At 40.9% G+C, this 27,895-nt stretch overlaps 1 protein-coding gene across 1 annotated transcript in view; it reads right to left on the reverse strand.

Annotated features, from left to right (window-relative positions):
* Positions 1-20,935: 20,935 nt before the first annotated feature.
* Positions 20,936-27,895, reverse strand: part of LOC117355000 (gastrula zinc finger protein XlCGF28.1-like) — a gene marked incomplete at its 3' end in the record, with an annotated part of 33,750 nt that continues 26,790 nt past the window's right edge. Inside the window, exon 3 of the mRNA XM_033932955.1 lies at positions 20,936-22,224. Coding sequence (XP_033788846.1) covers positions 20,936-22,224 — 1,289 coding nt within the window. The remainder of the gene's footprint in view (positions 22,225-27,895) is intronic.

Consider the following 27,895-nt stretch of genomic DNA (forward strand, 5'->3'; position numbering starts at 1 on the left):
TCATCAATTGACGGGGTGACGTAGGCACCAGGAAGCTGGTAAACTAAATTACAAACGTAGACTGTCTGTAATCAGGGTCAATGGCAGCGCAAGAATAACAGTGGCTACATCTGAGCGCTGAGCGAATAAGTGACCCGAGAAGCATTTTCTTGGGTCCAGTGCACAACTCCGCGAGTCTTGCTGCCCGTCTGTATAGACAGTGAGAGCGTCAATTATAGGTGTTAAGCTTAGTGCAGAATGAAAATCCAAAACGCCTGCTGCCACTAGAATTAAGCATTTATCATAAGGATAATGATGACAAATATGACCAATGTAATTTGTCACTGCAAATTGCAATTCCTCATTATATTGAAAAAGAAATTCCCATTGCGAAATAGGAAAGGTGATAGATATCAGATCCAGTCCCAGAATGGCTAAGGCTCGATTTCTTGCTTTACTTATGAGAGAACTTTACATGGATTGAAGAGAGCTGATATTCTTAGGGGGCGTATGTGGTAAATAGATCCATTCCACTATATGGAAATGATTATCTGGGTTTACCTGGCCTAAAACTGCAATAGGTTGGCGTTTCTGCGGAAGGATTAATATAGAAAGTGCTATATAATCTTGAATCCTATCAACCCATTGCGTTAATAAATGCTGGTTAATAATCGCTATCACCTTTTGAAGGTCTGGTGTGATATATATCAAATCTGAAGGTTGTTTGCCTTTAGTCAAAAGATGAAATAAGGGGCTGAGAAGATCAGTAGGGATATCAAAATAGGGGCGTACCCATTGCAGATCAACATACGTGATTGTAAAATTAAGTTTTAAAGTAATAATGGTAGGAGCTGCATATGATTGCAGTAATTTGTGACCCAAATAAATATAAGAATACTGCGTCTGAATTTTGTTTCAGGTGCAATGCACAACCCGTAATGTTTTAAATGGGTGGTCAATTCAGAAATCCATTCTGTTTTTATTTTCGGAGCTGCTATTTAGATATTTGCTTTATCATCTGGATGTAGAGGAATGGTGAAAAAACAATGTTTAAGGTCTATTACCAAAACCTCCCTTTTTTTTTTTTGAAAATATGTTTTATTGAATTTTCAATAACCAAACTACCAACCAACAGAATAGTATAGGTGTACAAGAAAAACAGAATGGATTCCAGTTACAGCACAAATTCACCCTAAACCAGTTCCGTCCCCAACCCTCCCATCCCGCCCACCCTCCCTCAAACCCAATACCCTACAGAGTAATACACATATCCAATATCTAGTCCGGTGCAATTCCTACAAATAATTCTAAGCATTCAGTATATGACTTCGAGCTAAAACCTCCCTTTTTATCGGAATTATATTAGGATTTGGAGTGCCACACTGTAAAGGGCCCATTGGTAGATTTATTTTCATAAGATTTCCCAAATGTTATATTGCATTATTTGCTCCCATGCTTCCCCAGCAGAAGGTGAAGGAAGGCTAAGAAAAGTTAGCAAGCAAATAACAATCATTAAAGGATTACAAGTTAATTGTGCAAAAATAACAGCAGTAAAATTGTCTGGTGTCATTTCTTTATTACAAACACTTGGAGAGTTCCAGAAGCCAGCATTTTTCTTAATGAATCAGTAATTCGTTCTTCTGTCAGATTACCAAAATACAATTAATATCCAAATTGTAATTTTCACCCACTCAATGAGGAGGCTATTAATTTGTGTAATAACATGACTTACCGTAATTGCAATTATCCTGGAATGCATTCCATATCTGGGGAGTTTTCTGGAAAATATGTTTCCTTTCACAAAATAAAAGACATGAAATCTAATCTAATCCTTAGGTTTGTATACCGCATCATCTCCATGTTCGTAGAGCTCGACGCGGTTTACAGTAGGAGAAATAGGAAGGAACTACAACAGAGGGTTAGAGGTAGAAGTGTGAAGAAAATTTAGAGGACTTGGGATGCCAAGATATAAGAGTTTCCTTGATTCCTAAGTTGAAGGGAGACTTACATTTTTTGAGAAAAGCCAGGTTTTCAGATGTTTGCGGAAAACTTGGAGAGAGCTCAAGTTCCGAAGAGGGGAGGTAAGGTTGTTCCAGAGCTCAGTGATTTTGAAGTGGAGGGAGGTCCCTAGCTTTCCTGTGTGGGAAATGCCTTTTAGCGAGGGGAAGGATAGTTTTAATTTGTGGGAGGATCTGGTGGTATTAGGGTTTGAGGAATTCCAAGAAAGAGGGATAAAGGGAGGGAGGATACCATATAGGAGTTTGAAAGTTAAACAGGCGCATTTATAGTGGACCCTGGCGATTATCGGAAGCCAGTGGAGCTTGGCCAGGAGCGGGGAGACATGGTCAAATTTACTTTTAGCGAAGATGAGCTTGGCTGCGGCATTCTGAATCCGTTGGAGTCTGTGGAGGTTTTTCTTAGTTAGGCTTAAGTAGATAGAGTTGCAATAGTCCAATCTGGAGAGGATGATGGATTGGACAAGGAGGGTAAAATGTTTTTGATGGAAGCAGGATCTAACTTTCCTCAGCATGTGAAGGCTGAAAAAGCATTTTTTTTACCAAGGATTGGAGGTGGTCATTGAAGGACAATGTGGAATCAATGATGATGCCCAAGATCTTGCTCGAGAACTCAAGCTGCAGAAAGGAGCCAGAGGGTAGTGGGATGGAGGTGGGTAGGTGATCTAGTTTTGGACCGAGCCAAAGAAGTCTTGTTTTGGACTCATTCAATTTCATTTGCACAGTGTGGTCCCAGGATTGTAGCTTCATTATACAAGAGGATATGTTCTTAGACAGGTCGGTGAGGTTCGAATCGGTCTCAAGGAGGACGAGGATGTCGTCTGCATAAGTGTAAATTGTTTCAAGGGGGGATAGGTGGAGGAGTTTTAGGGAGGACATATAGATGTTGAAAAGGATAGGGGATAGTGGAGAGCCTTGCGGGACTCCACAATTCGGTTTCCAGGGGGAGGATGAGGTGCCATTCATGTTAACAATGTAAGAACGAGAGCGGAGGAATTTAGAGAACCAACCTAGGACTGTGGAGTTGATACCTATCTCAGAGAGTTGGTAAACAAGAATATCATGGTGAACAATGTCGAAAGCAGCGGAAAGGTCAAATTGTAGGAGGACGGCGAACTTGTTTCGAGAGTGAAGTTGTTGAACCCTTGAAATCAGGGAAGACAGTAGGGATTCGGTGCTGAAGTTAGGACGAAAGCCATATTGATAGGGTAAAAGAAAAGAGAATCTCTCTAAGTATGATGAGAGTTGGGAAGAAATGATGGACTCTAGCATCTTGGTTAGGAGAGGGATATTTGCAATTGGGCGATAGCTGGATGGTATGGGTCAAGGTCAGATTTTTTCAGTAGTGGGGTCAAGGCGATATGACCCATTTCTGGGGAGAAATGGCCCGACTGAAGGGCGGAGTTTATGAGAATGGTGATAGAAGAAATAGCCTGAGCGGGAATGTTCTCGTATAGGTAGGAGGGGAATGGGTCCAAGGAACAATTACAGGATTTCAGTTTGAGGCAGAGATTAAGGACCAGGGATTCAGATACGCGCTCAAAGGTGGTCCAGGATCTGTCAGCTGGGATAGGGATACAACAAATTGCCAGTTCATTTATTTGTAAACATTAATATCACCGTAGAAGGCTCCTATCTTAAAGAGATTACCTGTCAAAAAAGTTTAAATTAACCTCTGAGCGAGCCCTGCCATCCAGTTAATAATTGTCTTAACCAGCGTGAGCAAAAGCTATGGAAGGACAAATCCTTCATATCTTATTTGGGACAAACCTAGATAACATCAAAGTCATCAGTACTGAAGAGTTGCAAACAAAAGGACCTGGGCTGTAGTCTGTCAACAAACATGATAAGATGTGCAAAGGTCAGGTAGTTTGGGGAAGAAATCGACCCTAGCCACAATGTCAGAGAGAATCTAGAAATTTAACAGTGACTCCAATTTATGAGGGATTATTAGCACCCCACATCTTAGTCACCAGTATTTCAACTGATTTACAAAAATATAATTTATTGTTGATATCTTCTGAACCAAGTCTCAACTTTACAAATATAAGAGGTTATAAAGATGTAATGTAATGTAATGTAATTTATTTCTTATATACCGCTAATTCCGTTAGGTTCCAAGCGGTTTACAGAAAATATACATTAGGGTGCATTAAAATTATAAGTAAGATAGGTACTTAGAAATTCCCTTACTGTCCCGAAGGCTCACAATCTAACTAAAGTACCTGGAAAAATGACAATTAGTAGAGTAATAAAGAAATAAAAAATAGAGATAGAGGAGAAAAATAAGAAAATAAACATTCTAATAAGACTACAATGATCTAAAGGACTTTGAAAGGTTGAAAAGAGGGGAGGATAGGAATAGATGCAGAAGGGAGAACCGTTGAAACAATGGAATTCTGGGGAAATTTAAATGAAATTTAAATAATAAAATAAAAACAAAACAAGTAGCAAAACAATGAATGAGATTAAAAAATATATATCATAAACTAAAAAGAAAGTGAAAATAAAAACAAAACAGTCAAGACTGAAGTCCAGCTTGAAATGACTTCACTGCTTTGGCTGCCAAACTTCTCCAGGTGTCATCCGATCCTAGTCAGCAAACCGGAAGCCCCAAATCCAGTGTCTCCGGACCTCAACTCGTCTGAGATATTCACACACTCCTCCTGCATGCCAAATTCGCTGAATCTGTCTTCTTTCTGGACAGGCACCGCCTGCGCCTCTCTGACCGTGTGTGGCGCCTCGATGGCCGTCCGGGCCAACCATGGCCTCCCCTTTGCGGTGGCAGTGGTGGTCGTGGGGGTCGCTCCTCTTCATGGCCGAAGCTGGCGGCTGCAGCGCCTTCTCTGAGTCAACACTGCTCAGCAGAGCCAGGCTGGTGTCCGGGCTGGGCGCCGCTAGCAGCGGGCGAGCGCCGGGTCGGCTGCCGGCTGCTCCTCGGCTCAGCTTCCTCACAATTCCTGCCGACTCTATTTCTCTGCTCCTTGGTCCAGACTGTGCATCTTTCTGCCAGCCCTCGCTCTTGCTGATACCGCCCCTCACAACACCACTCACATGTTGGTGAGATATCGGACGTGACGAGATTTCAGACATGATGAAATTACTCTGCAGTTCTCCCATCCTGACGATGCCGCTCTGCAGTAGGAAATCTGGAGTTACATCCTTGCTGGTATTGGTGTTCACGCTGAGCACCTCAAATATGGCGCCTCCAGGTCTCGATAGCCACTGCTTCCCGATGTCTCAGCCACCCTTCACCGACATCAGCGCCGCTCCCCTCTTGACTCTCCACCACCAGTTTCACTTGCTATGGCTCAGCCGCCAGGCACAGCTCAGCTTGCCATAGGTGCAAGGAACATCAGGTAGGAAGGAGGCCTGTCGACTGTTAGACCAAAACCAACGGTCAAATCAGAAAGCTATCAGTCCAGATTTCACGAGTGGAGGCCCAAAACCAATATAATAAGTCAAAATAAGATTAATAAAAATAGATCAAACAAAAAATAAACAACTAAATAAAACAAACAAAGCAACTGAAAACCAAAAATAAAAAGGGAAAAGGGAGACAGTGCAGTTGATGACCTAACCAGCCGCCATCTTGTTAGAATGATCAGAGGTTAAAGATAAGAGGTTAAAATCCTTATCCTCTCTCTAGAACTGTAGACCAACTCCTCCTTTGCCAAATTCTCTTCAGTCACACAAAAAAAAACACACATGCAGGCAGACAAGAAAAACACACATTCTTGCTGGCAGATAGTACTATTTTTCTCAAAGCAGAACCCACGCACCAAGCCCAACACATACTAGATATGATTTTGATTCCTTCTTCTCAATCGATCTCCCATTCAGCCCCGAACATCTTCTCAGTTCCTTGGTCTGATCATAACCTGATCTCTTTAAGCCTCTACTTTACCCAATCGTTGACCCCTAATCACTCTTCTAAAACAAAAACATTTTCATACAGAGACTTTTCTCAATTAGAAATTTCTGATATTTCCCCCAAATTCAGCCCTTCCATTACCATTCCAGTATTTAAAACCATCGATGAACAACTTCAATATTGGAACTCAAACTTAGAATCCATATTAAACACTAAAATACCATTCATCACTAAAACAATAGTCAACCGAAAATTTAAAAACCCTTGGTATTCCAAAAAACTATCTCAAATAAAAACACAACTTCGTGCTTCAGAAAGGAAGTGGCGTTCTTCCAAAACCCCTTTTAACCTTCAAAAATTTAAAGATACTTCTCTTTATTACAAAAGTGAAATTACCCAGGCAAAAAAATCTTATTACAATAATAAAATCCAAAAAGCTAAAAATACTGGAGTCCTCTTTAATATTCTAAAATCAATTAATCCAGATAAAATAAAACACATACCTAATCAAAAATCAACATTAAAAGCACAAGAACTAGCCGACTACTTCTGCCAAAAGACAGCTAAAATAAGACAAAACTTCTCAAATAATACAACAATTTCACCTACATTGGATAACTCAATCACAAATAACTCTATTCCAACAGCAAAATGTACAAATTTCAGAATACCATCCATAAACGACATAGAAAGACATCTTAAATCAATCAACCTAAAAGGCTCACCTTTAGAACCTTTGCCACCGCTCTATTTAAAGAAATTTTTTCCTTATTTCGGTGCTTTTATTCTTTCCCTTATCCAAAACAGTTTCTCCTCTGCTACTGTCCCCACCTCTTGGAAAACCTCTATTGTCACACCAATAATAAAAAATTTCAAATCCAGTCACGACGATGCATCCAATTACCGCCCTATTTCCAATTTACCATTCTTAATGAAACTTTCTGAAAAACTAGTCTTTGAACAGCTCTCAGAATTCATCGAATCCTCGAACGCACTACATCCCAACCAAACTGGTTTTCAAAAATATCACAGCACGGAATACTCAATGATCGGCCTCGTTACAAACATACACTACTTTCTCGATCACCACAAATCTGTAGCTCTCTTTTCCCTAGACCTATCTTCAGCTTTTGATACAATTGATCATGAACTCCTACTCAATCGTCTGCAATCATTAGGCATAGAAGGCCAAATTCTAAAATGGTTAACATCTTTTTTATCAGGCCGTATTTCAAGAGTTAAATTTAATGACGCCTATTCTGCTAACTTCTCTTCGTCATATGGTGTGCCACAAGGATCAATACTATCTCCTCTTCTATTTAACATTTTTCTATCCCCGCTTATTACCATCTCACAATCATTAGGTTTTACAGTCTTTTCATACGCTGATGACATCCAACTCATGCACCCTCTCAACCCAGAAAAAGCAGAAGAAATAAAAATTATCAATGAGAAATTAGAAATAATAAAAAACTGGCTAAACAATAATAAACTAGCTCTAAATACTCAAAAAACAAAAACAATGCTTTTCACTTGGAAAGGAGACATAACTCCAAAAATACCATTCGCACTTGATAATACTCCTATAGAATTGGTTTCTCAACTGAAAATTCTTGGTGTAATAATCGATGTTGATCTTTCATTTCACAGTCACATTAGCGAAATAGTCAAATCATGCTTTTACAGATTACGGCTCATTCGTTCAATTTCTACTTTTTTAGATTCCAAATCAATCAATATCTTAGTTCATTCCCTAATTATTTCAAAATTAGATTACTGCAATTCCCTTTTAATCAACATATCCCAGAAAGAAAAGAGACGACTCCAAATTATCCAAAACACATCAGTTAAACTAATTCACAAAGCAAAAAAATTTGACCACGTTACCCCTTTACTTATTAAATCGCACTGGCTCCCTATATCTCACCGAATTACTTTCAAAATTATATTTCTAGTATACAAAACATTGATCTTTAATGAACCCCAATTTATATCAAAAATGATTGTCCCATATAATCCTTCTCGCTCTCTAAGATCTTCGTCATCACAACTGCTTTCAGTCCCCTCATTAAGAATTATAGGCACAAGACGTAATGATATGTTCTCCGTGAAGGCCCCCCACACTGTGGAACTCTCTTCCAAATTTTATTAAAATTGAAAAAGACCTCGTCTCTTTTAAGAAAATTTTAAAAACATATTTATTTCAAGATGCATTTGATTCATGAAACATAACATCCTAGGTTCTCTCATTATTTCTTTCTTTCCATTTTTTTTTTTTTCTCTTCTCGCCCCATTATTACCTAATGTGTTCTCCTTTTGATGTAAAATTTTAACAAATAACGAAATTGTAACTTTCCCCTTCCTTCCCACTATCTCCCGTTTGTCCAACTTGTTTTGTCTGTTGTCTACCCTATTTAAACTAAATGTATTACCACATTCTGATGGTTTTTAAATTGTACATCGCTTAGATATTGTTATAAGCGATTCATCAAATGAAAATTAAACTTGAAACTTGAAACTTCTCACACACAGAAGCAGTCTCTATATCCACTCTGTATTTTAATATTTCTCGGTTCTATTAAACTAATTCCTGCATGTACAAACGAACTTACTACACTTCTTTGAAGGGATAAACAGACAGATGGACAGAGGAGATTCCATAGACATCATTTATCTGGACTTCCAAAAAGCCTTTGACAAGGTACCCCACGAATGGCTTCTTAGGAAGCTGTGGAACCACGGGATGGAAGGCTATGTGCACAGATGGGTTAAGCACTGGTTGGCAGGCAGGAAGCAGAGGGTGGGAGTGAAGGGCCACTACTCAGACTGGAGAGAGGTCACAAGCGGTGTTCCACAGGGGTCAGTACTTGGACCGCTGCTGTTCAATGTATTTATAAATGACCTAGAAAAAGGGACGAAGTGTGAAGTTATAAAATTTGAGGATGACACCAAACTCTGTAGCAGGGTAGGAACAGTAGAGGACTGCGAAGAATTACAAAGGGATCTGAACAAGCTGGAGGAGTGGGCCAATAAATGGCAGATGAGCTTCAATGTGGAGAAATGCAAGGTCATGCATGTGGGGAAAAAGAACCCGAGGTTCTGCTACAAAATAGGGGGGGCGGTTGGTACTGGGGGAGAGCACCCTTGAAAGGGACTTGGAAGTGCTGGTGAACACCACAATGAAACCATCAGCACAATGCGCAGCAGCGTCAAGGAAAGCAAACAGAATGTTGGGTATCATCAAGAAGGGTATTACGACCAGAACGAAGGAAGTTATCCTGCCGCTGTATCGAGCGATGGTTACATAGTTACATAGTTACATAGTAGATGACGGCAGATAAAGACCCGAATGGTCCATCCAGTCTGCCCAACCTGATTCAATTTAAATTTTTTTTTTTTTTTTTCTTCTTAGCTATTTCTGGGCGAGAATCCAAAGCTTTACCCGGTACTGTGCTTGAGTTCCAACTGCCAAAATCTCTGTTAAGACTTACTCCAGCCCATCTACACCCTCCCAGCCATTGAAGCCCTCCCCAGCCCATCCTCCACCAAACGGCCATATACAGACACAGACCGTGCAAGTCTGCCCAGTAACTGGCCTAGTTCAATATTTAATATTATTTTCTGATTCTAAATCTTCTGTGTTCATCCCACGCTTCTTTGAACTCAGTCACAGTTTTACTCTCCACCACCTCTCTCGGGAGCGCATTCCAGGCATCCACCACCCTCTCCGTAAAGTAGAATTTCCTAACATTGCCCCTGAATCTACCACCCCTCAACCTCAAATTATGTCCTCTGGTTTTACCATTTTCCTTTCTCTGGAAAAGATTTTGTTCTACGTTAATACCCTTTAAGTATTTGAACGTCTGAATCATATCTCCCCTGTCTCTCCTTTCCTCTAGGGTATACATATTCAGGTCTTCCAGTCTCTCCTCATACGTCTTCTGGCGCAAGCCTCCTATCATTTTCGTCGCCCTCCTCTGGACCGCCTCAAGTCTTCTTATGTCTTTCGCCAGATACGGTCTCCAAAACTGAACACAATACTCCAAGTGGGGCCTCACCAATGACCTGTACAGGGGCATCAACACCTTCTTCCTTCTACTGACTACGCCTCTCTTTATACAGCCCAGAATCCTTCTGGCAGCAGCCACTGCCTTATCACACTGTTTTTTCGCCTTTAGATCTTCGGACACTATCACCCCAAGGTCCCTCTCTCCGTCCGTGCATATCAGCTTCTCTCCTCCCAGCATATACGGTTCCTTCCTATTATTAATCCCCAAATGCATTACTCTGCATTTCTTTGCATTGAATTTTAGTTGCCAGGCATTAGACCATTCCTCTAACTTTTGCAGATCCTTTTTCATATTATCCACTCCCTCTTCGGTGTCTACTTTGTTACAAATCTTGGTATCATCTGCAAAAAGGCACACTTTTCCTTCTAGCCCTTCAGCAATGTCACTTACATACATATTGAACAGGATTGGCCCCAGCACCGAACCCTGAGGGACTCCACTAGTCACCTTTCCTTCCTTCGAGCGACTTCCATTAACCACCACCCTCTGGCGTCTGTCCGATAGCCAGTTTCTGACCCAGTTCACCACTTTGGGTCCTAACTTCATCCCTTCAAGTTTGTTCAACAGCCTCCTATGAGGAACTGTATCAAAGGCTTTGCTGAAATCCAAGTAAATTACATCTAGCATATGTCCTTGATCCAGCTCTCTGGTCACCCAATCAAAAAATTCAATCAGGTTCGTTTGGCACGATTTACCTTTTGTAAATCTGTGTCTGTGTATGGCCGTTTGGAGGAGGATGGGCAGGGGAGGGCTTCAATGGCTGGGAGGGTGTAGATGGGCTGGAGTAAGTCTTAACAGAGATTTCGGCAGTTGGAACCCAAGCACAGTACCGGGTAAAGCTTTGGATTCTCGCCCAGAAATAGCTAAGAAGAAAAAAAATAAAAAATTAAAAAAAAAAAATTTTTTTTAAATTGAATCAGGTTGGGCAGACTGGATGGACCATTCGGGTCTTTATCTGCCGTCATCTACTATGTTACTATGTTAAAGCCATGTTGCCTCGGATCCTGTAACCCATTAGATTCAAGGAAATACACTATCCTTTCTTTCAGCAACACTTCCATTATTTTTCCAACAACTGAAGTGAGGCTCACCGGCCTGTAGTTTCCTGCTTCATCCCTGTGACCACTTTTATGAATAGGGACCACATCCGCTCTCCTCCAATCCCCAGGAATCACTCCCGTCTCCAGAGATTTGTTGAACAAGTCTTTAATAGGACTCGCCAGAACCTCTCTGAGTTCCCTTAGTATCCTGGGATGGATCCCGTCTGGTCCCATCGCTTTGTCCACCTTCAGTTTTTCAAGTTGCTCATAAACACCCTCCTCCGTGAACGGCGCAGAATCTACTCCATTTTCTCGTGTAACTTTGCCGGACAATCTCGGTCCTTCTCCAGGATTTTCTTCTGTGAACACAGAACAGAAGTATTTGTTTAGCACATTTGCTTTCTCCTCATCACTCTCCACATATTTGTTCCCAGCATCTTTTAGCCTAGCAATTCCATTTTTTATCTTCCTCCTTTCACTAATATATCTGAAAAAATTTTTATCTCCCTTTTTTACATTTTTAGCCATTTGTTCTTCCGCCTGTGCCTTCGCTAAACGTATCTCTCTCTTGGCTTCTTTCAGTTTCACCCTGTAGTCCTTTCTGCTCTCCTCTTCTTGGGTTTTTTTATATTTCATGAACGCCAACTCTTTTGCCTTTATTTTCTCAGCCACTAGGTTGGAGAACCATATCGGCTTCCTTTTTCTCTTGTTTTTATTGATTTTCTTCACATAAAGGTCCGTAGCCATTTTTATCGCTCCTTTCAGCTTAGACCACTGTCTTTCCACTTCTCTTATGTCCTCCCATCCTAACAGCTCTTTCTTCAGGTACTTTCCCATTGCATTAAAGTCCGTTCGTTTGAAATCTAGGACTTTAAGTATCGTGCGGCCGCTCTCCACTTTAGCCGTTATATCAAACCAAACCGTTTGATGATCGCTACTACCCAGGTGAGCACCCACTCGAACATTAGAGATACTCTCTCCATTTGTGAGGACCAGATCCAATATCGCTTTTTCCCTTGTGGGTTCCGTCACCATTTGTCTGAGCAGAGCCTCTTGAAAGGCATCCACAATCTCCCTACTTCTTTCCGATTCCGCAGTCGGAACATTCCAGTCCGCATCCGGCAGGTTGAAATCTCCCAACAGCAGAACCTCCTCTTTCCTTCCAAACTTTTGGATATCCACAATCAGATCCTTATCAATTTGCTGCGATTGAGTCGGAGGTCTGTAGACTACACCCACGTAGATAGAAGTTCCATCTTCTCTTTTCAGAGCAATCCATATCGCTTCTTCCTCTCCCCAGGTCCCTTGCATTTCGGTCGCTTGGATATTGATCTTTACATAGAGAGCTACTCCTCCACCTTTATGACCATCTCTGTCCTTCCTAAAAAGATTATATCCCGGTATGTTTGCATCCCATCCATGTGATTCACTGAACCATGTCTCTGTGATAGCAACAATATCTAGATCTGCCTCTAATATCAGGGCTTGCAGATCATGTACTTTGTTGCTTAGACTGCGAGCATTTGTGGTCATCGCTTTCCAGCTATTTTTCAGCGATAATCTCCTTTTTCGTATGGATTTTTGTGTCGTTTCACTTTCCGCTGCAATATTAAGAAATGAGTTGCTGATATTGCTTTTGTTGCAGCCTTTACTACTATCACATCTTTTCTTTTGCCGGGGGTGGTCTCTACATACACCACCCCCACCTTCTAGTTTAAATGCCTAGAAAAATATTGTCTAAATTTCTCTGCAAGGTTTCTTTTTCCTGCTGTAGTAATATGTAGCCCATCAGTGCAATATAGCTTCTTGTCCTTCCATGTATTTCCCCATCCTCCTATGTACCTGAAGCCTTCTTGATGACACCAGGCTCTGAGCCATCTATTAAAGTCCTCTGTGTTTTTCATTCTTTGCTCTCCTTTTCCATATGCAGGCAGTATTTCAGAAAAAGCTAAAGTCTTTACAAAAGGTTTCACGCCCTCACCAAGCTCCCGAAAAGCTTTCTGTGCTGCAAGTGTGGAGTTGTTGGCCAGGTCATTTGTTCCCAGATGGATAACAACATCAGTGTTAAAATCCTTAGTTTCTTCCTTAATTATAGTCAGTATTTGCCTGGAACTCCTGGTGCGACCACATCTGGAGTACTGTGTTCAGTACTGGTCGCCGTACCTGAAGAAGGATATGGCGATACTTGAGAGAGTCCAGAGAAGAGCTACACGTATGATTAAGGGTATGGAAAACCTTTCATACGCAGACAGGCTAGAGAAACTGGGGCTCTTCTCCCGAAAAGCGGAGACTCAGAGGAGACATGATAGAGACATATAAGATCATGAAAGGCATTGAGAATGTGGAGAGGGACAGATTCTTCAGCCTACGGGAAACTACAATAACAAGGGGGCACTCGGAAAACTAAAAGGGGACAGGTTTAGAACCAATGCCAGGAAGTACTTCTTCACTCAGAGGGTGGTGGATACCTGGAATGCGCTTCCGGAGGGCGTAATAGGACAGAGTGCTTTACAGGGTTTCAAAGAAAAATTGGATATATTCTTGAAAGAAGATGTTGAGGGATATAGATAGGGAAGATATAGGATGAAGAATTGTACAGTTAGAAGGATATAGATAAGGTAGAAAAAAAAAAGGGATTGAAGGGATATAGGGGTACATATAGAAAACTACTACGCAGGTCCTGGACCTGATGGGCCACCGCGCAAGCGGACTGCTGGGCACGATGGACCTCTGGTCTGACCCAGCAGAGGCACTTCTTATGTTCTTACAACAAGTATCAGGCAATCGCCCTAACCTGTTTATAAGTTTGGCTCCCTGTTTGATGCTTGCATAACTTTTAACTGGAGTTCCTGAGGCTAACTGATCTGGGGTATAAAGCCCTCCAGAGTGTAAAGCTCTCCGTTGAGCCTCTCCTTGATATTCACTATCCCACATAACATATTGACCCGTAGTCAATACCATGTGCATAACATCTTTCCAATCTTGTGGTATGAAAGTATGCGCTCCAGCTATGGATTCAAAGAACCCGGCTATGTAATTACTTCTTAAACCTGTCTCTGAGATGTATTGTGCTAATGTTTCTGCCTTTTTTTCCTGTAAAGGAGCTGGGGATACCTGTGCTGGAGGTATAATTTTTGGATATGTGTTCTGACTTAAATAGTCAGGGGGGGAACGGTAAATGAAACCGTTGCCACCTTGGAATGCGCCTCTGTCCCTACCGGTTCATAGACATAACCGCGGAAGACAAAGGCACGCGCCGACAACTGAGCGCAAGACAGAGGTGAGCGCCGAAGAAAATCACTGTTTTTAGGGGCTCCGATGGGGGGGTTTTGTTGGGGAGCCCCCTCACTTTACTTAATACAGATTGTGGCGGCGTTGTGGGGGGATTTGGGGGGTTGTAACCCCCCTCATTACACTGGAAACTTCACTTTTTCCCTGTTTTTAGGGAAAAAGTGAAGTTTTCAGTAAAATGTGGGGGGTTACAACCCCCCAAACCCCCCACAACGCAGCGTGATCTGTAAAAAGTAAAGTGGGGGGGTTCCCCCACACCCCCTCCCGTCGGAGCCCCTAAAAACAGTGATTTTCTTCGGCGCGAGCTAGAGAATGACACGGGGAGTGATCCCCGCGGGAAACCGCGGCATGGCTGCAGGCTATGGAGAGACTCCATAGCCAAATCACTGCAGACACGGGGACAAAAGTTTTCACCGCCCGCAAAAACGGTGAAAAGATTTGTCCCCGCAGGCAAATGTATCCCCTTCTATATTCCGCGATTTACCGGGTCTTCACCGTGTGTTCGGTTCACTTCGGGACAGGTGTCTGATTTTTTTCCCGATCATGCTTGTCGGCCATGTGGTCTCCTCCAACTCGTCTCTCTCCTCCCGACTTGCACGTTGCCTGACTCCGCCCCCTTCAATATTCTGGCTCCTCATTAGTCAGTTCTTTCCTGCTCAAGAAGGGGACCAATCGCTACTGCCACACGTGATATTTAATGAGTTGCAGTAGCGATTGGAAATCGGGGGATTTCGGAGCTGAGAGGCAAGCCCAGGATTTTTTTTTTGAGTCGCTGCCTGGATTGGAGAGGAGTCACTGCTGCAGACTTGGAGGAGCTGAAATTTCATTGAAAACTTCGGCGCTACAAGTAGAGGTAAGGTGCACACTTTCCTACTACTTGCCTGCCCAGGGTTGGCGGCGGCAGGGGTAGGGGTGGAGGATTCTTTGACTGGTTGGAGATGGGAGTCTGGCTGAGCTGGGAGCTGGTTCTTTTTTTTTTTTTTAAATCTGAGTGGGATTCTTTGACCGGTTGGAGACGGGAGTCTGGCTGAGCTGGGAGCTGGTTCTTTTTTTTTTTTTTTAAATCTGAATACTAGTGTAGTAGTGTGCTGTGTCCATTCCCATGGGTTACTGAATCCTATTCCTGAACATGTGCTGCAAGAATGGAGGAATCCAGAACATGTTCAGTATGTAACCCATGGGAATACGTTAAAAAATATAAGTATATAAAATCATACCTGTTTGAGGCTTTTATGCATGCTGTGGTGACGGTGACGGGGCGGTGAATGGGATGGCAGTGGCGGTGACGGGGCGGTGAAAGGGATGGCGGTGACGGGGCAGTGCAGAGGATGGTGGGATGGGGACGGGGCAGGGACAGATTTTTTCCCCGTGTCATTCTCTAGTGCGCGCCTCTGCGCTGCGCTCAGTTGTCTGCGCACGCCTTTGTCCTGACACCGTCCCTACCATTTCCAAGGCACGCTCACACTGATGCCATACCCATATGGCTGCCGAGGCCAGAGGCTCAACATACAAAACTTTCCCGACTCTAAGCCAATCTTCTAATGTTAATAATCCCTTTTCTGATTACTGGGAGCAGTGCTCTCCTATCTCTTGTACTAAACAGTTTAACTGTGAATCAGAGGCCTCTCTATCTGTATGTCTCAGAACATACGGCAATTCTTTCACTTGAGCACGCTATAAATCTGACAGGGAATTGCCCATACTTATTCAAAGGGATCCCGGAGGATGAGGTGCACCAAGTCTAATCGTCAGACAAAGCAAGCAAGCGAAGGTTCCTGTTTCCCGGCGCCACTTGTAGGAATTTCACTCAGGAAACACACACGCTGTCTTAGAGTCGAGAAGGAGGTGCTCCAAATGAATGGTCTCTTCCCCTTTTTATTGAGAATCAGCTCCATTAATTACTTAGTTAATGCTCTACAAGGTTATAATTTCATAATGCATTTACAGTGAGGATTAGACCAAGGCAATTCATTGTTTACATATTTCATGTGCTTCTCAAAGCTACTATCTCACGTGACATATGAATACATAATAACAGTTACAATAAAGTGATTCCCAATGTGTACATTTCTGATATGTCTCAAATCTTACTATCTCTTTTTTGGATGTTTGGGTCCAAAAAAATGACAACATACTCGTCACCACTTTGTACAGAAAACCCGTTGAAGTAAACAACTATCTGGACTTCACGAGTTGTCATTCCACTAAATTGAAGAAATCTTTACCCATCAGTCAATTTCTGCGTATTCGCAGACTCTGTACAGATTTGGACGAGTTTCGTAGGCAGGCCCGAGCATTGTACGCCCGCTTTAGAGAGCGGGGGTACCCTCACAGAGTGCTTTCCCAGGCTTACAACAGGGCCTTGTATGCCAACAGAGCCCTGTTGCTCTCTCAAGCCCCTCCAGGTGAAGATACCAAAACCATCTGTGTACTAACATTTTCTGATCAAGCTTCGGAGGTGGCTCGGAGCATCAGGACTCATTGGCATGTCGTACAGTTACACCCAGAGTTTAGGGATTTCCCGTGCATAGCTTATGCACGCCCTAAAAATATCGCAGATCGGGTGGTCCGATCCAAATACTCTTCAACGCGAGGGCAAAGCCATCAGGGAGGTCTCCATACTAAATGTAGCAACAGCTGCGACATATGCGCCCTTACAATCGAAGGCATGGACTGGGAACATCCTGTGACACACAAACAATACGTTCACAAATCGAACACTTCATGTACATCTAAGTGGGTCATATATATCATTATATGTCCGTGTCGGATGGGCTATGTGGGGCGTACGCAAAGGACTATTAAGACTCGCCTCATAGAGCATCGCAGCCGGATCAATACTCAATCTATGACTTCCCCGATGGTGCCTCATTGCTCACAACTAAATCACACGTTTCAAGATTTAAAATGGACCGTTATTGAGCAGATTTTTCCGGACTACCAAGGGGACAAACTAGCGTGGTTACAAAGAAGGGAACAATTTTGGATTTACGAGCTCCAAACACTTACCCCTGCAGGACACAACGATTACATAGAGTGGCATCATACATTTTGAGTTTGTTTTGGTTTTTCATTTCTTTTATTTATCAATTAATACAGTTTTTCTTTTCTGTTTTCATTGAGTCAAGGAGTTGTCTGGTAGTACGACACCAATTTTCATCGGTGTTGCACCTGGGCAATATCATGTGACTATTTACCTGGGTCACGCCTCTTAGTCTGCTGGTTTAAATCGGAGGCGTCTGTTCTGGTCAAGCGCCATTTTCTTCTATTGCTTTCACGCAGCAGCCGTAAGATCGACCGGCTCCTGCCTAGCGTCAGCTGTTCCTGAGGAAGGGGGAGTACTCCCCCGAAACTGAGTCCCGTAGGACGTGTGGTGATACGCTGATCGCCCTTTTGAAGAAGCTAAGTATCTTCTTTTGAATTTGCTGGTTGAATTTGGACACTTGCTTTTTGCTAGCCCCCCTGGATCAGGGGTAGAGACTACTCACTACGAGTGAAGATTAAGTAAGCACTTTAAGCACATTTGTGTTATTTTGCACTAAATTCACAGAGAGCCCAAGGATGTTTCACAGTAGACACCTTTTGGTGTAAGCCAGTGACAGCCGTTACCTCCGTTCGGAGGTGGCTGTGTGACTGAGGGCTCTACACAATTCTAAGTTATATTTTCTTAGGTTATTTTAGTGGAACATTTTAGTTCCTTTATTCTCCTTGTGGGCGGTCTCTACCCCTGATCACAGTTTCCGTCTCGGGGTTTGGGAGTTTTTTGTTCTTTGATTATTGTAGCTCCCATTTTTTCGGGTTTTTTCAATTTCAGTCAAATCTTACTATAGCATGTGACAGTCCAAAGGTTATAATGCATAGGAGGGAATGCTTCAGCATTCTGTCTCAAGGTGCAAACCTTTTTCCTTGCTTTTACAAGAGGGAAAGAGAAATAATTCATACTTCTACACAGGGCCTAGATCAGTGTGCCGACATGGCCTGGTTCAGAAAACTACCTGTGTGCTGACCTTGCCTGTGTTCTGATGCCCTGGATCAGAACTTATCAGACCTCCAGCTCTTTTCTCATTTTGGAGACGTTTCACTTTTGGCAGTGACTTCGCTGAATGAATCACACAGGCACTTGTTGTTACCCCCATTTCTTGCGGTTCATTTCATACCTTATTTACCATAGACCCCTGACGAAGGTGTGTTGTCCAAAACACAGACCATGTCGGGTCCCTTGGTTGGTAAAAAGGTTGTATATTACCGCATCTTAATTTTGGTACAATAAATATTGCCTGCATCTTGTACACAGTCTGCAGTTTTTGCTTGGTTTTAACTTCAGCTCTCATCATTAAGCCACTCCATTCAAACCAAGGCTTCCTAGTGCCAGTGCTCAGTAGCAAACTATTAATGCTGACACACCCATAGCCACAGTAGTAATCCGGCCCTGCTACCATAGGCTGTAGATAGAATTTCAGGTATATAATTAGTCTCCTCTATGGATCATTTGGTTAATTTATCTTTTATCGATCTGGCCCTGAGCCGGGACCAGATTCATGCACTAAAATTCTAGGCTGGGGAGATTCATGTCTCAAAGCCCCAAAGCCTTTAGCAGATGAAACCTGTTCCTCAAAATTCAAACGATAATCGATTAATACTATTAATTATTTACAGAAGATCTAATTGTTCATTGAATGAGAGGAATGAGTCTACGATGACACCTAAGATCTTAGAGGAAATCTCAATCTGTAGAGATGTCCCCGATCCAGTTTTGGACCAAGCCATAGGAGTTTAGTTTTGGCTTCATTTAATTCATTTGAACAGAAAATGACCAAGCCTGCAATTTTTTTATACACTGAATTATGTTTGCAGAAAGATTTGAAAGATTCAAGTCTACCTCAAGGAGGATGAAAATATAATCTCCATAAGTACAGAGATTCAAAAATTGATGGTTCATGATATTTCGCATTGATATTGAAAAGGATGGGAGACAAAGACGATCCTTGTGGGACTCCACATGACAGCTTCCAGGGAAATGACGTACCATCTACGTTAATAGTATAAGATCATAATTGTAGGAAATTATAAAACCAGCTTAAGACTGCATGCTCTAGGCCTATCAAGATGTCACGATGGACAACATCAAAAGCTGCGGACAAGTCAAAGTGTAATAAGATTGCAAATTTGTTATTCAAATGTAGTTGCTGAACCTTTAGGAGAAATCAGCAAAGTTTCAGTACTGAAATTTGGCCTAAAACCATGCCAATACGGCAAAAGAACAGAAAATCTCACCTAATAAGTAGAGAGTTGACTGGAGATTATAGATTCCATCATTTTAGTTAACAGCGGTATATTTGTAATTGGCCAATAATTTAACAAGATAGTTGGTACTAGGTCAGCTTTTTATAGCTTATAGTAAGAAATATTTGGCCCATATCAATAGAAAACCCCCAACTTCTAAGGCAGAATTTATAAGTTCAATTAGCCATGCAATAGCTTGGGCAGGAATTCTCTCATACAAATATGAGGGAATAGGATACAAGATACACTTGCATTTCTTCAATTTATAACATACTTGTAAGATCTGTTTCTCAGTTACAGGTTCAAAAGTAACCCAAACTGAGTGAAGCTTTTATTACATTCAGTACATATAAATGGTTTCTACACTGTGTGGATCACTTTGTGTCTTTTTAGATATGAAAGCCGAGTGAAGCTTTTATTACACTCAGTACATGTAAATGGTCTGTATCCTGTGTGGATCATTTTGTGACTTTTTAGACTTGAAAGCCGAGTGAAGCTTTTATTACACTCAGTACAAGTAAATGGTTTGTACCCTGTGTGGATCATTTCGTGACTTTTTAGACTTGAAAGCTGAGTGAAGCTTTTATTACACTCAGTACATGTAAATGGTTTGTACCCTATGTGGATCAGTTGGTGGCTTTTTAGAATTGAAAGCCGAGTGAAGCTTTTATTACACTCAGTACATGTAAATGGTTTGTACCCTATGTGGATCACTTGGTGACTTTTTAAATTTGAAAGCCGAGTGAAGCTTTTATTACACTCAGTACATGTATATTGTTTGTCTCCTGTGTGGATCATTTTGTGACTTTTTAGATGTGAAAGCCGAGTGAAGCTTTTATTACACTCAGTACATGTATATTGTTTGTCTCCTGTGTGGATCATTTTGTGACTTTTTAGATGTGAAAGCCGAGTGAAGCTTTTATTACACTCAGTACATGTATATCGTTTGTCTCCTGTGTGGATCATTTTGTGTCTTTTTAGATGTGAAAGACGAGTGAAGCTTTTATTACACTCAGTACATGTATATCGTTTGTCTCCTGTGTGGATCATTTTGTGACTTTTTAGACTTGAAAGCCGACTGAAGCTTTTATTACACTCAGTACATGTAAATGGTTTGTGCCCTGTATGGATCATTTTGTGACTTTTTAGATCTGAAAGCCGTGTGAAGCTTTTATTACACTCAGTACATGTAAATGCTTTGTACCCTATGTGGATTACTTGGTGGCTTTTTAGATTTGAAAGCCAAGTGAAGCTTTTATTACACTCAGTACATGTATATTGTTTGTCTCCTGTGTGGATCATTTTGTGTCTTTTTAGATTTGAAAGCCGAGTGAAGCTTTTCTTACACTCAGTACATGTATATTGTTTATCTCCTGTGTGGATCATTTTGTGTCTTTTTAGATATGAAAGCCAAGTGAAACTTTTCTTACACTCAGTACATGGGTATGTTTTGTGCCCTGTATGGATCATTTTGTGACTTTTTAGATTTGAAAGCCGAATGAAGCTTTTATTACATTCAGTACATATATATGGTCTGTGACCTGTGTGTATCCTCTCATGAGCTTTTAGATCTGAATGTTGAAAGAAGCTTTTATTACACTCAGTACATGTATATTGTTTGTCTCCTGTGTGGATCATTTTGTGTCTTTTTAGATGTGAAAGACAAGTGAAGCTTTTCTTACACTCAGTACATGTATATCGTTTGTCTCCTGTGTGGATCATTTTGTGACTTTTTAAATTTGAAAGCCGAGTGAAGCTTTTATTACATTCAGTACATGTATATGGTCTGTGCCCTGTGTGTATCCTCTCATGAATTTTTAGATCTGAAAGTCGAAAGAAACTTTTATTACACTCAGTACATGTATATTGTTTCTGTCCTGTGTGGATCACTTGGTGGCTTTTTAGATTTGAAAGCCAAGTAAAGCTTTTATTACACTCAGTACATGTAAATGGTTTGTGCCCTGTGTGGATCATTTTGTGTCTTTTTAGAGTTGAAAGCCAAGAAAACCTTTGCTTACACTCAATACATGTAAATGGTTTGTGCCCTGTATGGATCATTTTGTGACTTTTTAGTTTTGAATGTCGTATGAAGTTTTTATTACACTCGGTAGAAGTAGATGGTTTGTGCCCTGTATGGATCATTTTGTGACTTTTTAGTTTTGAATGTCGTATGAAGTTTTTATTACACTCGGTAGAAGTAGATGGTTTGTGCCCTGTATGGATCATTTTGTGACTTTTTAATTTTGAAAGTCGTGTAAAGCTTTTATTACACTTGGTAGAGATAGATGGTTTCACATTTTTGTGATCCCTTTTGTGTAGTTGAAGTTCTTTTTTGTGGGTTTTTCCTTTCCTCTTACCATGGTGGAATTTAGAAGTCACTTTATCACTGTTTTTAATTTTGAAGGATCCCTCTGCTAGGTGTTTCTGGTCCTCAGGGATATAACTCAGATCCCTGTCATTTCTCTCACACTTCCCGATTCCATCCCTTGAGACTTCTGTAGGGTCTCTCTGGTTCTTTGATTCCTGCTTATAATTCTTTGTGTTAATCTTCTCAGTTCCCTGGGAAATATTCTCACAGACATTTTCTGACTGTGTTTGGATTTGTTCCATTTCAACTGGATCTTCTCCTTTATTTTTTTCTCTCTTCCATTCATGGTGGATCTGATGATCTGCTGGATATAAACAGAAGGTAATTCTTATGAGTTGGAAAACAGCAGTAGTTTCTATAGATTCCATCATTTTAGTTAACAGCTGTTTATTTGTAATTGGCCAATAATTTAACAAGATAGTTGGATCTAGGTCAGCTTTTTATAGCTTTTATAGCTTATAGTAAGAACTCTATGGCCCAGATCAGTAGAAAACCCCCAACGTCTAAGGCAGAACTTATAAGTTCAGTTAGCCACGCAATGGCTTGGGCAGGAATTCTCTTATATAAATATAAGGGACTGGGATCTAATATACACTTGCGTTTCCTCAATTTATAACATAATTGTAAGATCTGTTGAAAAGTAACCCAAGTTGAGTGAAGTTTTTATTACACTCACTACATGTATATGGTTTGTGCCCTGTGTGGATCATTTTGTGTCTTTTTAGATGGGAAAGCTGAATGATACTTTTATTATATTCAGTACATGTAAATGGTATGTGCCTTGGTTTGAGGACTGGTCAGTTTCCTATCTGCAAAGCAGTTTTTCAAACATTTCTCTCTAGACCGGGGGTGTCCAACCTGCGGCCCCGATCGAGGGCAATGCAGTGTTTTCCTCTGCTGCCCCAGGGTGTTTACCATCTTGCCGGCTCCCTCCTCTGTCTTGCTGCAGTGTTTGCACATTTGTGTGGCCCCAGAAACATTTTTTTCGGCCAATGCGGCCCAGGGAAGCCAAAAGGTTGGACACCCCTTGTTATACCCCAGCATATTACTGATAATTTTGTTTACTAATATGTATTCTCAAGTCTGCTGACCTGAACTCCTGAACCTTAATGTTACCTTGACAACATCAAATGCTTTACTAAGAACCCAGCAGCTTTTCCCTGACTTCAGTTGCCTGCGTACCGCTCAAATAACATCAGTAAGGACAGACCTGGGTGTTATCAAAACAGAGAACAAAAGAGCAAGACCAGCCGTTTACCAGTCCCTGCAACACCTCATTAATAACCTCAAAAGGACAGTAACGCCAGATGGGACCTGAATGTTATCCAAACAAAGGAACTGGCCAGGGGGGTAACTGAAATTCAGCATGCTGCCGACATGAATCCACAAGTCTGTTTATCTGACATTCTGACCTTCTTGACCTGAATGTTGCCTACATCACATCAAAGAAAGAGTGAAACCAGATGAGAAGCCGGTTTACTTCAACACCTCCTTATGACATTCTGAATACCTCTGGGTAGCATCAAAGAGGACAGGGAAACCAAACAAGTATCTGACCTCCTTGATCTATGTGTTGTCAAAACAAATAACAAAGGACCAGTACCAACTGTCTTACTAAGAGGGCAGCAGTTTTTCTCTATAAAAGAGAAAAACTCAGCCCATAGAATTTGAATCCAGTTTCGTTGCAACATAGGAACAGCCCGATTCGGTTCTCCTCTCCTATCAATCGCTGTGGATTCCAGATTGTGAGGGATAGTGATGTCCGGAAATACGGTGATGTTATTCTATTTTAATATTTATCTATGCACGTAATAAAGTGTTATTGTTTAAGCTTTATATTGTCTGGGTGCTTTTCTGAGGGTTACTGATCATCCCACCTGTATGAAATTAGTGGCAGAACAAATTGGTACCAGAAGTGGGGTAATCATGTGGTCAGGAAAGCTAACTAGAAAACAAGGGGTGGAGGAGCAGGCTCCCAATCCCTCCATTCCAAATGGGAATGAAATTATGGGAAAATTAATGGCCACTGAGTGGTCTGTAGAAGCAGGATTGTGTGAATCCTGTACTTTTGGAAGTGGGGATCCACATGAATTATGTGCCTCCTTACAAAAGGTGAAAATCTCAAAAGGAGAAGAGCAAGAAGTAATTTCTAGACAAGGAAGGATGATTTTGTCAGACTGGAGGAATTTGCATGAAGCTAAACAGGAATTACAATTGAAATTAGAAGAGCTGGAAAAGAAAAAGAATAAACAACAGCATGCCATTACAATGCTACAATGTCAGAATAAGTTGTTAATGGATAAGGTAGAAACCTATCAAAATGTAACAGAAAAGTCAGCTATGCGATATGCACGATATAAATACAAGAAACGGAGGTGGAAAGTGAGTTACAGAAAAGTTAAAATCTTAATTTATCATCTGCCGAATGATTGGAATCCAAACAAACGGGATGGGAATATTTGGGATTCAAATTCTAATAACAGTGAGGAGGATATATGTGTTAAAGGAGAACAGGCAGAAAGTTTAGAAGCAGAGCCTGTGAGGAGACAAAGATTACAGGGAAATCTGCAAACAGGAGAAAATCTAACTAGAGATAATGTTAGGGAGGATGTTACTCCAAATGAAATCATGGATATGATGGCACGCTTTACACAGCAGCCTGGGGAACCACTAATACAGTGGGTAGTTCGGGTGCAGGAGCTGGGCGCAGCAGGGATTATGTTAGATGCCACAGATGCCCCTAAATTTGTTCAAATTAGTCAAGAAGTAGCAATGCAACATGCGTTGCGGGAGGATCCTTATCCTGCAAAAAATGCCCAAAGGTCTTTATTAGAGATAATTAGTAGGGGTGTCACGAGGTGATATCCACTTGAATCTGATTGGCCCTCAAATGATAAGATTTGGTATACATTAAAAGATGCTCAAATGAGAATTAAGGAGGAGTCTATGAAGGCAGCCTTAGTAATAGGTCACGCTGACACATATATGTCATTACCTTTTACTGAGTCCATGAGAAATAAAATTATTAAGCATGCTGCACCGGCATACAAACAGGTAATGATAACTTTGTTGATCAATCAAATAGACAGGACTATTTTGGAAGCCTTAGAAGTGGTCCGACAGTTAGGAGATCGGGGGGACTGGGGACCTCAAAATACTTTTGATAAAAAGAGAACAGGACAATCCAATTCAAACAGGGCTAAGCGGGTGTCTCGGAGGAATATGTTTTTGGCATTAATAAAAGATGGTGTAAAGAGGGAAGAAATAGATGGAAAAGATACAAGGACATTATGGGGAATGTACAAAAGTAGAGGACTGGGAAAGAAATCTATGCCTCAAGCACAAGTGAACAAAGGAGAGAGGGTACCAACGGCTTCCCCTGAGGAAACTGCTTCCATTCTTTATCCTGATTTAAAAGGGTGGAAGTGTTGGGAGGATCAATAATGTGAATGCCGAGCCTCAGTGTGTGCCTGGACCAAATTAGAACAGCGTCCGCAGGTAGAGATAAATATTTAGTAGAAACCTGGGGAGCAACAGGTACAAGCTGTAGTGGACGCTGGGGTGTAGGAATATAAATATCAGGATTGGGAGGGAAATTATACAAGCAGGAAGAAAAAATTTTACAAATTTTAAAATTGGACAATTACCAATTTGGGATTAATCTATGGGATTCCTGGCCAGATATCCAAAAAAGGGTTAACATGACAGCTTTCCGATGGAAACATGAACCAATGCATTTTTTACTATCCCTATAGTGGAGCAATGTCCAGAACAATTTGCATTCACTTGGCAAGGGAGGCAATATACATATACCCGACTACCACAAAAATACTTACATAGTCCCACTTTCTATCACAAGATTAAAGCAGAAAGTGGGCAAAAGGATGCCGAGAGGTGATAGAGAAAGCTAAACTTCTCTTCTCCCCAAAATAAAAAAAAAACAGACTTGGGCCTTTTTGGATTTTGGAGGCAACATATTTCACATCTGGGGTAATATATGGGGTAGGTTGGACAATAAAAAAGTAGAAGTTGGACAATAAAAAAGTAGACCTTTATAATGAATAAAGTTTTGTTAGATAGTATAAGGAAGTTGCACTCCAAGTAATTTTGCAAATGTGTCTTTTACCTCAAACACTAACATTGTGAACCACTGTACCTGCACGTAAACCTCTCTTATATGTTTTATAGATTAAAGCGTCCCTACTTGAATTTTTATGATTGTGTGACAGAACTTTGAAATGGAAGAAAATAGAAAAGAAGACCAGTAAAACTATATAGAGCAATTAACTTAAATTTCTATCTCTCTTTCTTTTAGAAGCTTATTATCCAGACATGGTCCGGAGAACCAATTTCACTGTGCCACATTTAAAATACTTCCAGCAATGTGACCTGATAGTGGGAATTCAATGGATACCACATTTGTTTGTGACTCTTTTGATTAATAGTGTGCTTATTTACAGATTAAATTCAACCCTGAATCATTACCGATGGAAGAAAGCATGCCGGAGCTCTGTGTTTGTCTGTTTCTGTTATGTGTTGTCTGTTTTAGCTTATGGGGTACCCCAACATTGCACATTGGCCATTTCCAGAGTTTATTCCACCCCTTCTATTAGTCCAAATGGTACTATATCCCTTTCCAAAAAAGATTCCCCCACATACCAGAAAGAATCTTATGAAAACCATGCTCACAATGATTTTATGCTATGGCTCACAGGTAATCGAGGCCAGCAGCGTGCCAGATTTTGGGCCTTGGCCCTTGTCTGCTGTCATCTTTCTATGTTTCTATGTTTCTATACAGCCCAATGATAATTTAGTTAGGGGTTATATTATAAACGAATATCTGAAGAGAAAAAATTAGAAAGCTTTATACCTGGTAAAATGGTATTCATTGGTATTTGATATTTGCTAAATAAAAATAAAAAATGGTCTATCTTTATTTAACTTACCAGGTATAAACAGTGCACTGCACATCTCTGACATAAGTTATTTTAGTATCACATTCTGTACGTGTGTATGGTCTCTCTTAAATGACATAATAATTATGTCCAGAACATTAAAAAGGTGTATTTTCTGAATGTCCTACAGAATACCTTTAAGTGCATTAGTGTTGTTTCTCTTATCTCACACAAATACTACCTTACACACAAGTATTGTGTCAAATGTTATCACATTCTGTACGTGTGTATGGTCTCTCTTAAATGACATAATAATTATGTCCAGAACATAAAAAGGTGTATTTTCTGAATGTCCTACAGACTACCTTTAAGTGCATTAGTATTGTTTCTCTCATCTCACACAAATACTACTTTACACACAAGTATTGTGTCACCTGTTCTCACCTTCTGTACATAAAGTGGTTTTTCTCCTTTTTCTCTTATCTTCTCTTTTACCACTAGGGGTGTTTATTGTAACTAAAGCATTGAAGCTAAACAGTCATGAGGAAATATTTTCCTTGAAAAATCACGTACTGGGAAATGTTATTCCATATAGACTTTCATCCTTTTGTGATAAAATTGGTCAGCTCTGCTCTCTCATTCTGATGATTTGGCTAACATGCTGGGTTAAGAGAAAATTTCACCAGATCGAGAAGATGATGACATGCAACCAGACATACAATGCCATGAAGCTATTATGTGGCACCGACTTGGGAATAGAAGTGAGCCTATATCCTGCCACTTCACATTAGGGCTGGTCTCTGGAGGCGGTGCTCGTGAATCTTACATGAGTGAAGGTATGTGAGTGGCATAGCAAGCCTATTGAAACTGGAGTATAGCCAGACCCTAACCAAAGCTGCTAAGAAAAACGGGATACCAGATAACTGCGGTGATCGATGGTGAATATGAAGCTACCCTAAATGTATGTAAGCCATGAGTAAGAGCACAAATATAATATTAATAAGATTATTAATTTCCATGATTCCCTATACGTGATACTTTCAAGTAAAATGCCTAATTAGCAAGAAATATTAGGGAATG

This window comes from Geotrypetes seraphini, chromosome 2 (assembly GCF_902459505.1).
Source record: "Geotrypetes seraphini chromosome 2, aGeoSer1.1, whole genome shotgun sequence".
NCBI lineage: Eukaryota > Metazoa > Chordata > Amphibia > Gymnophiona > Dermophiidae > Geotrypetes > Geotrypetes seraphini.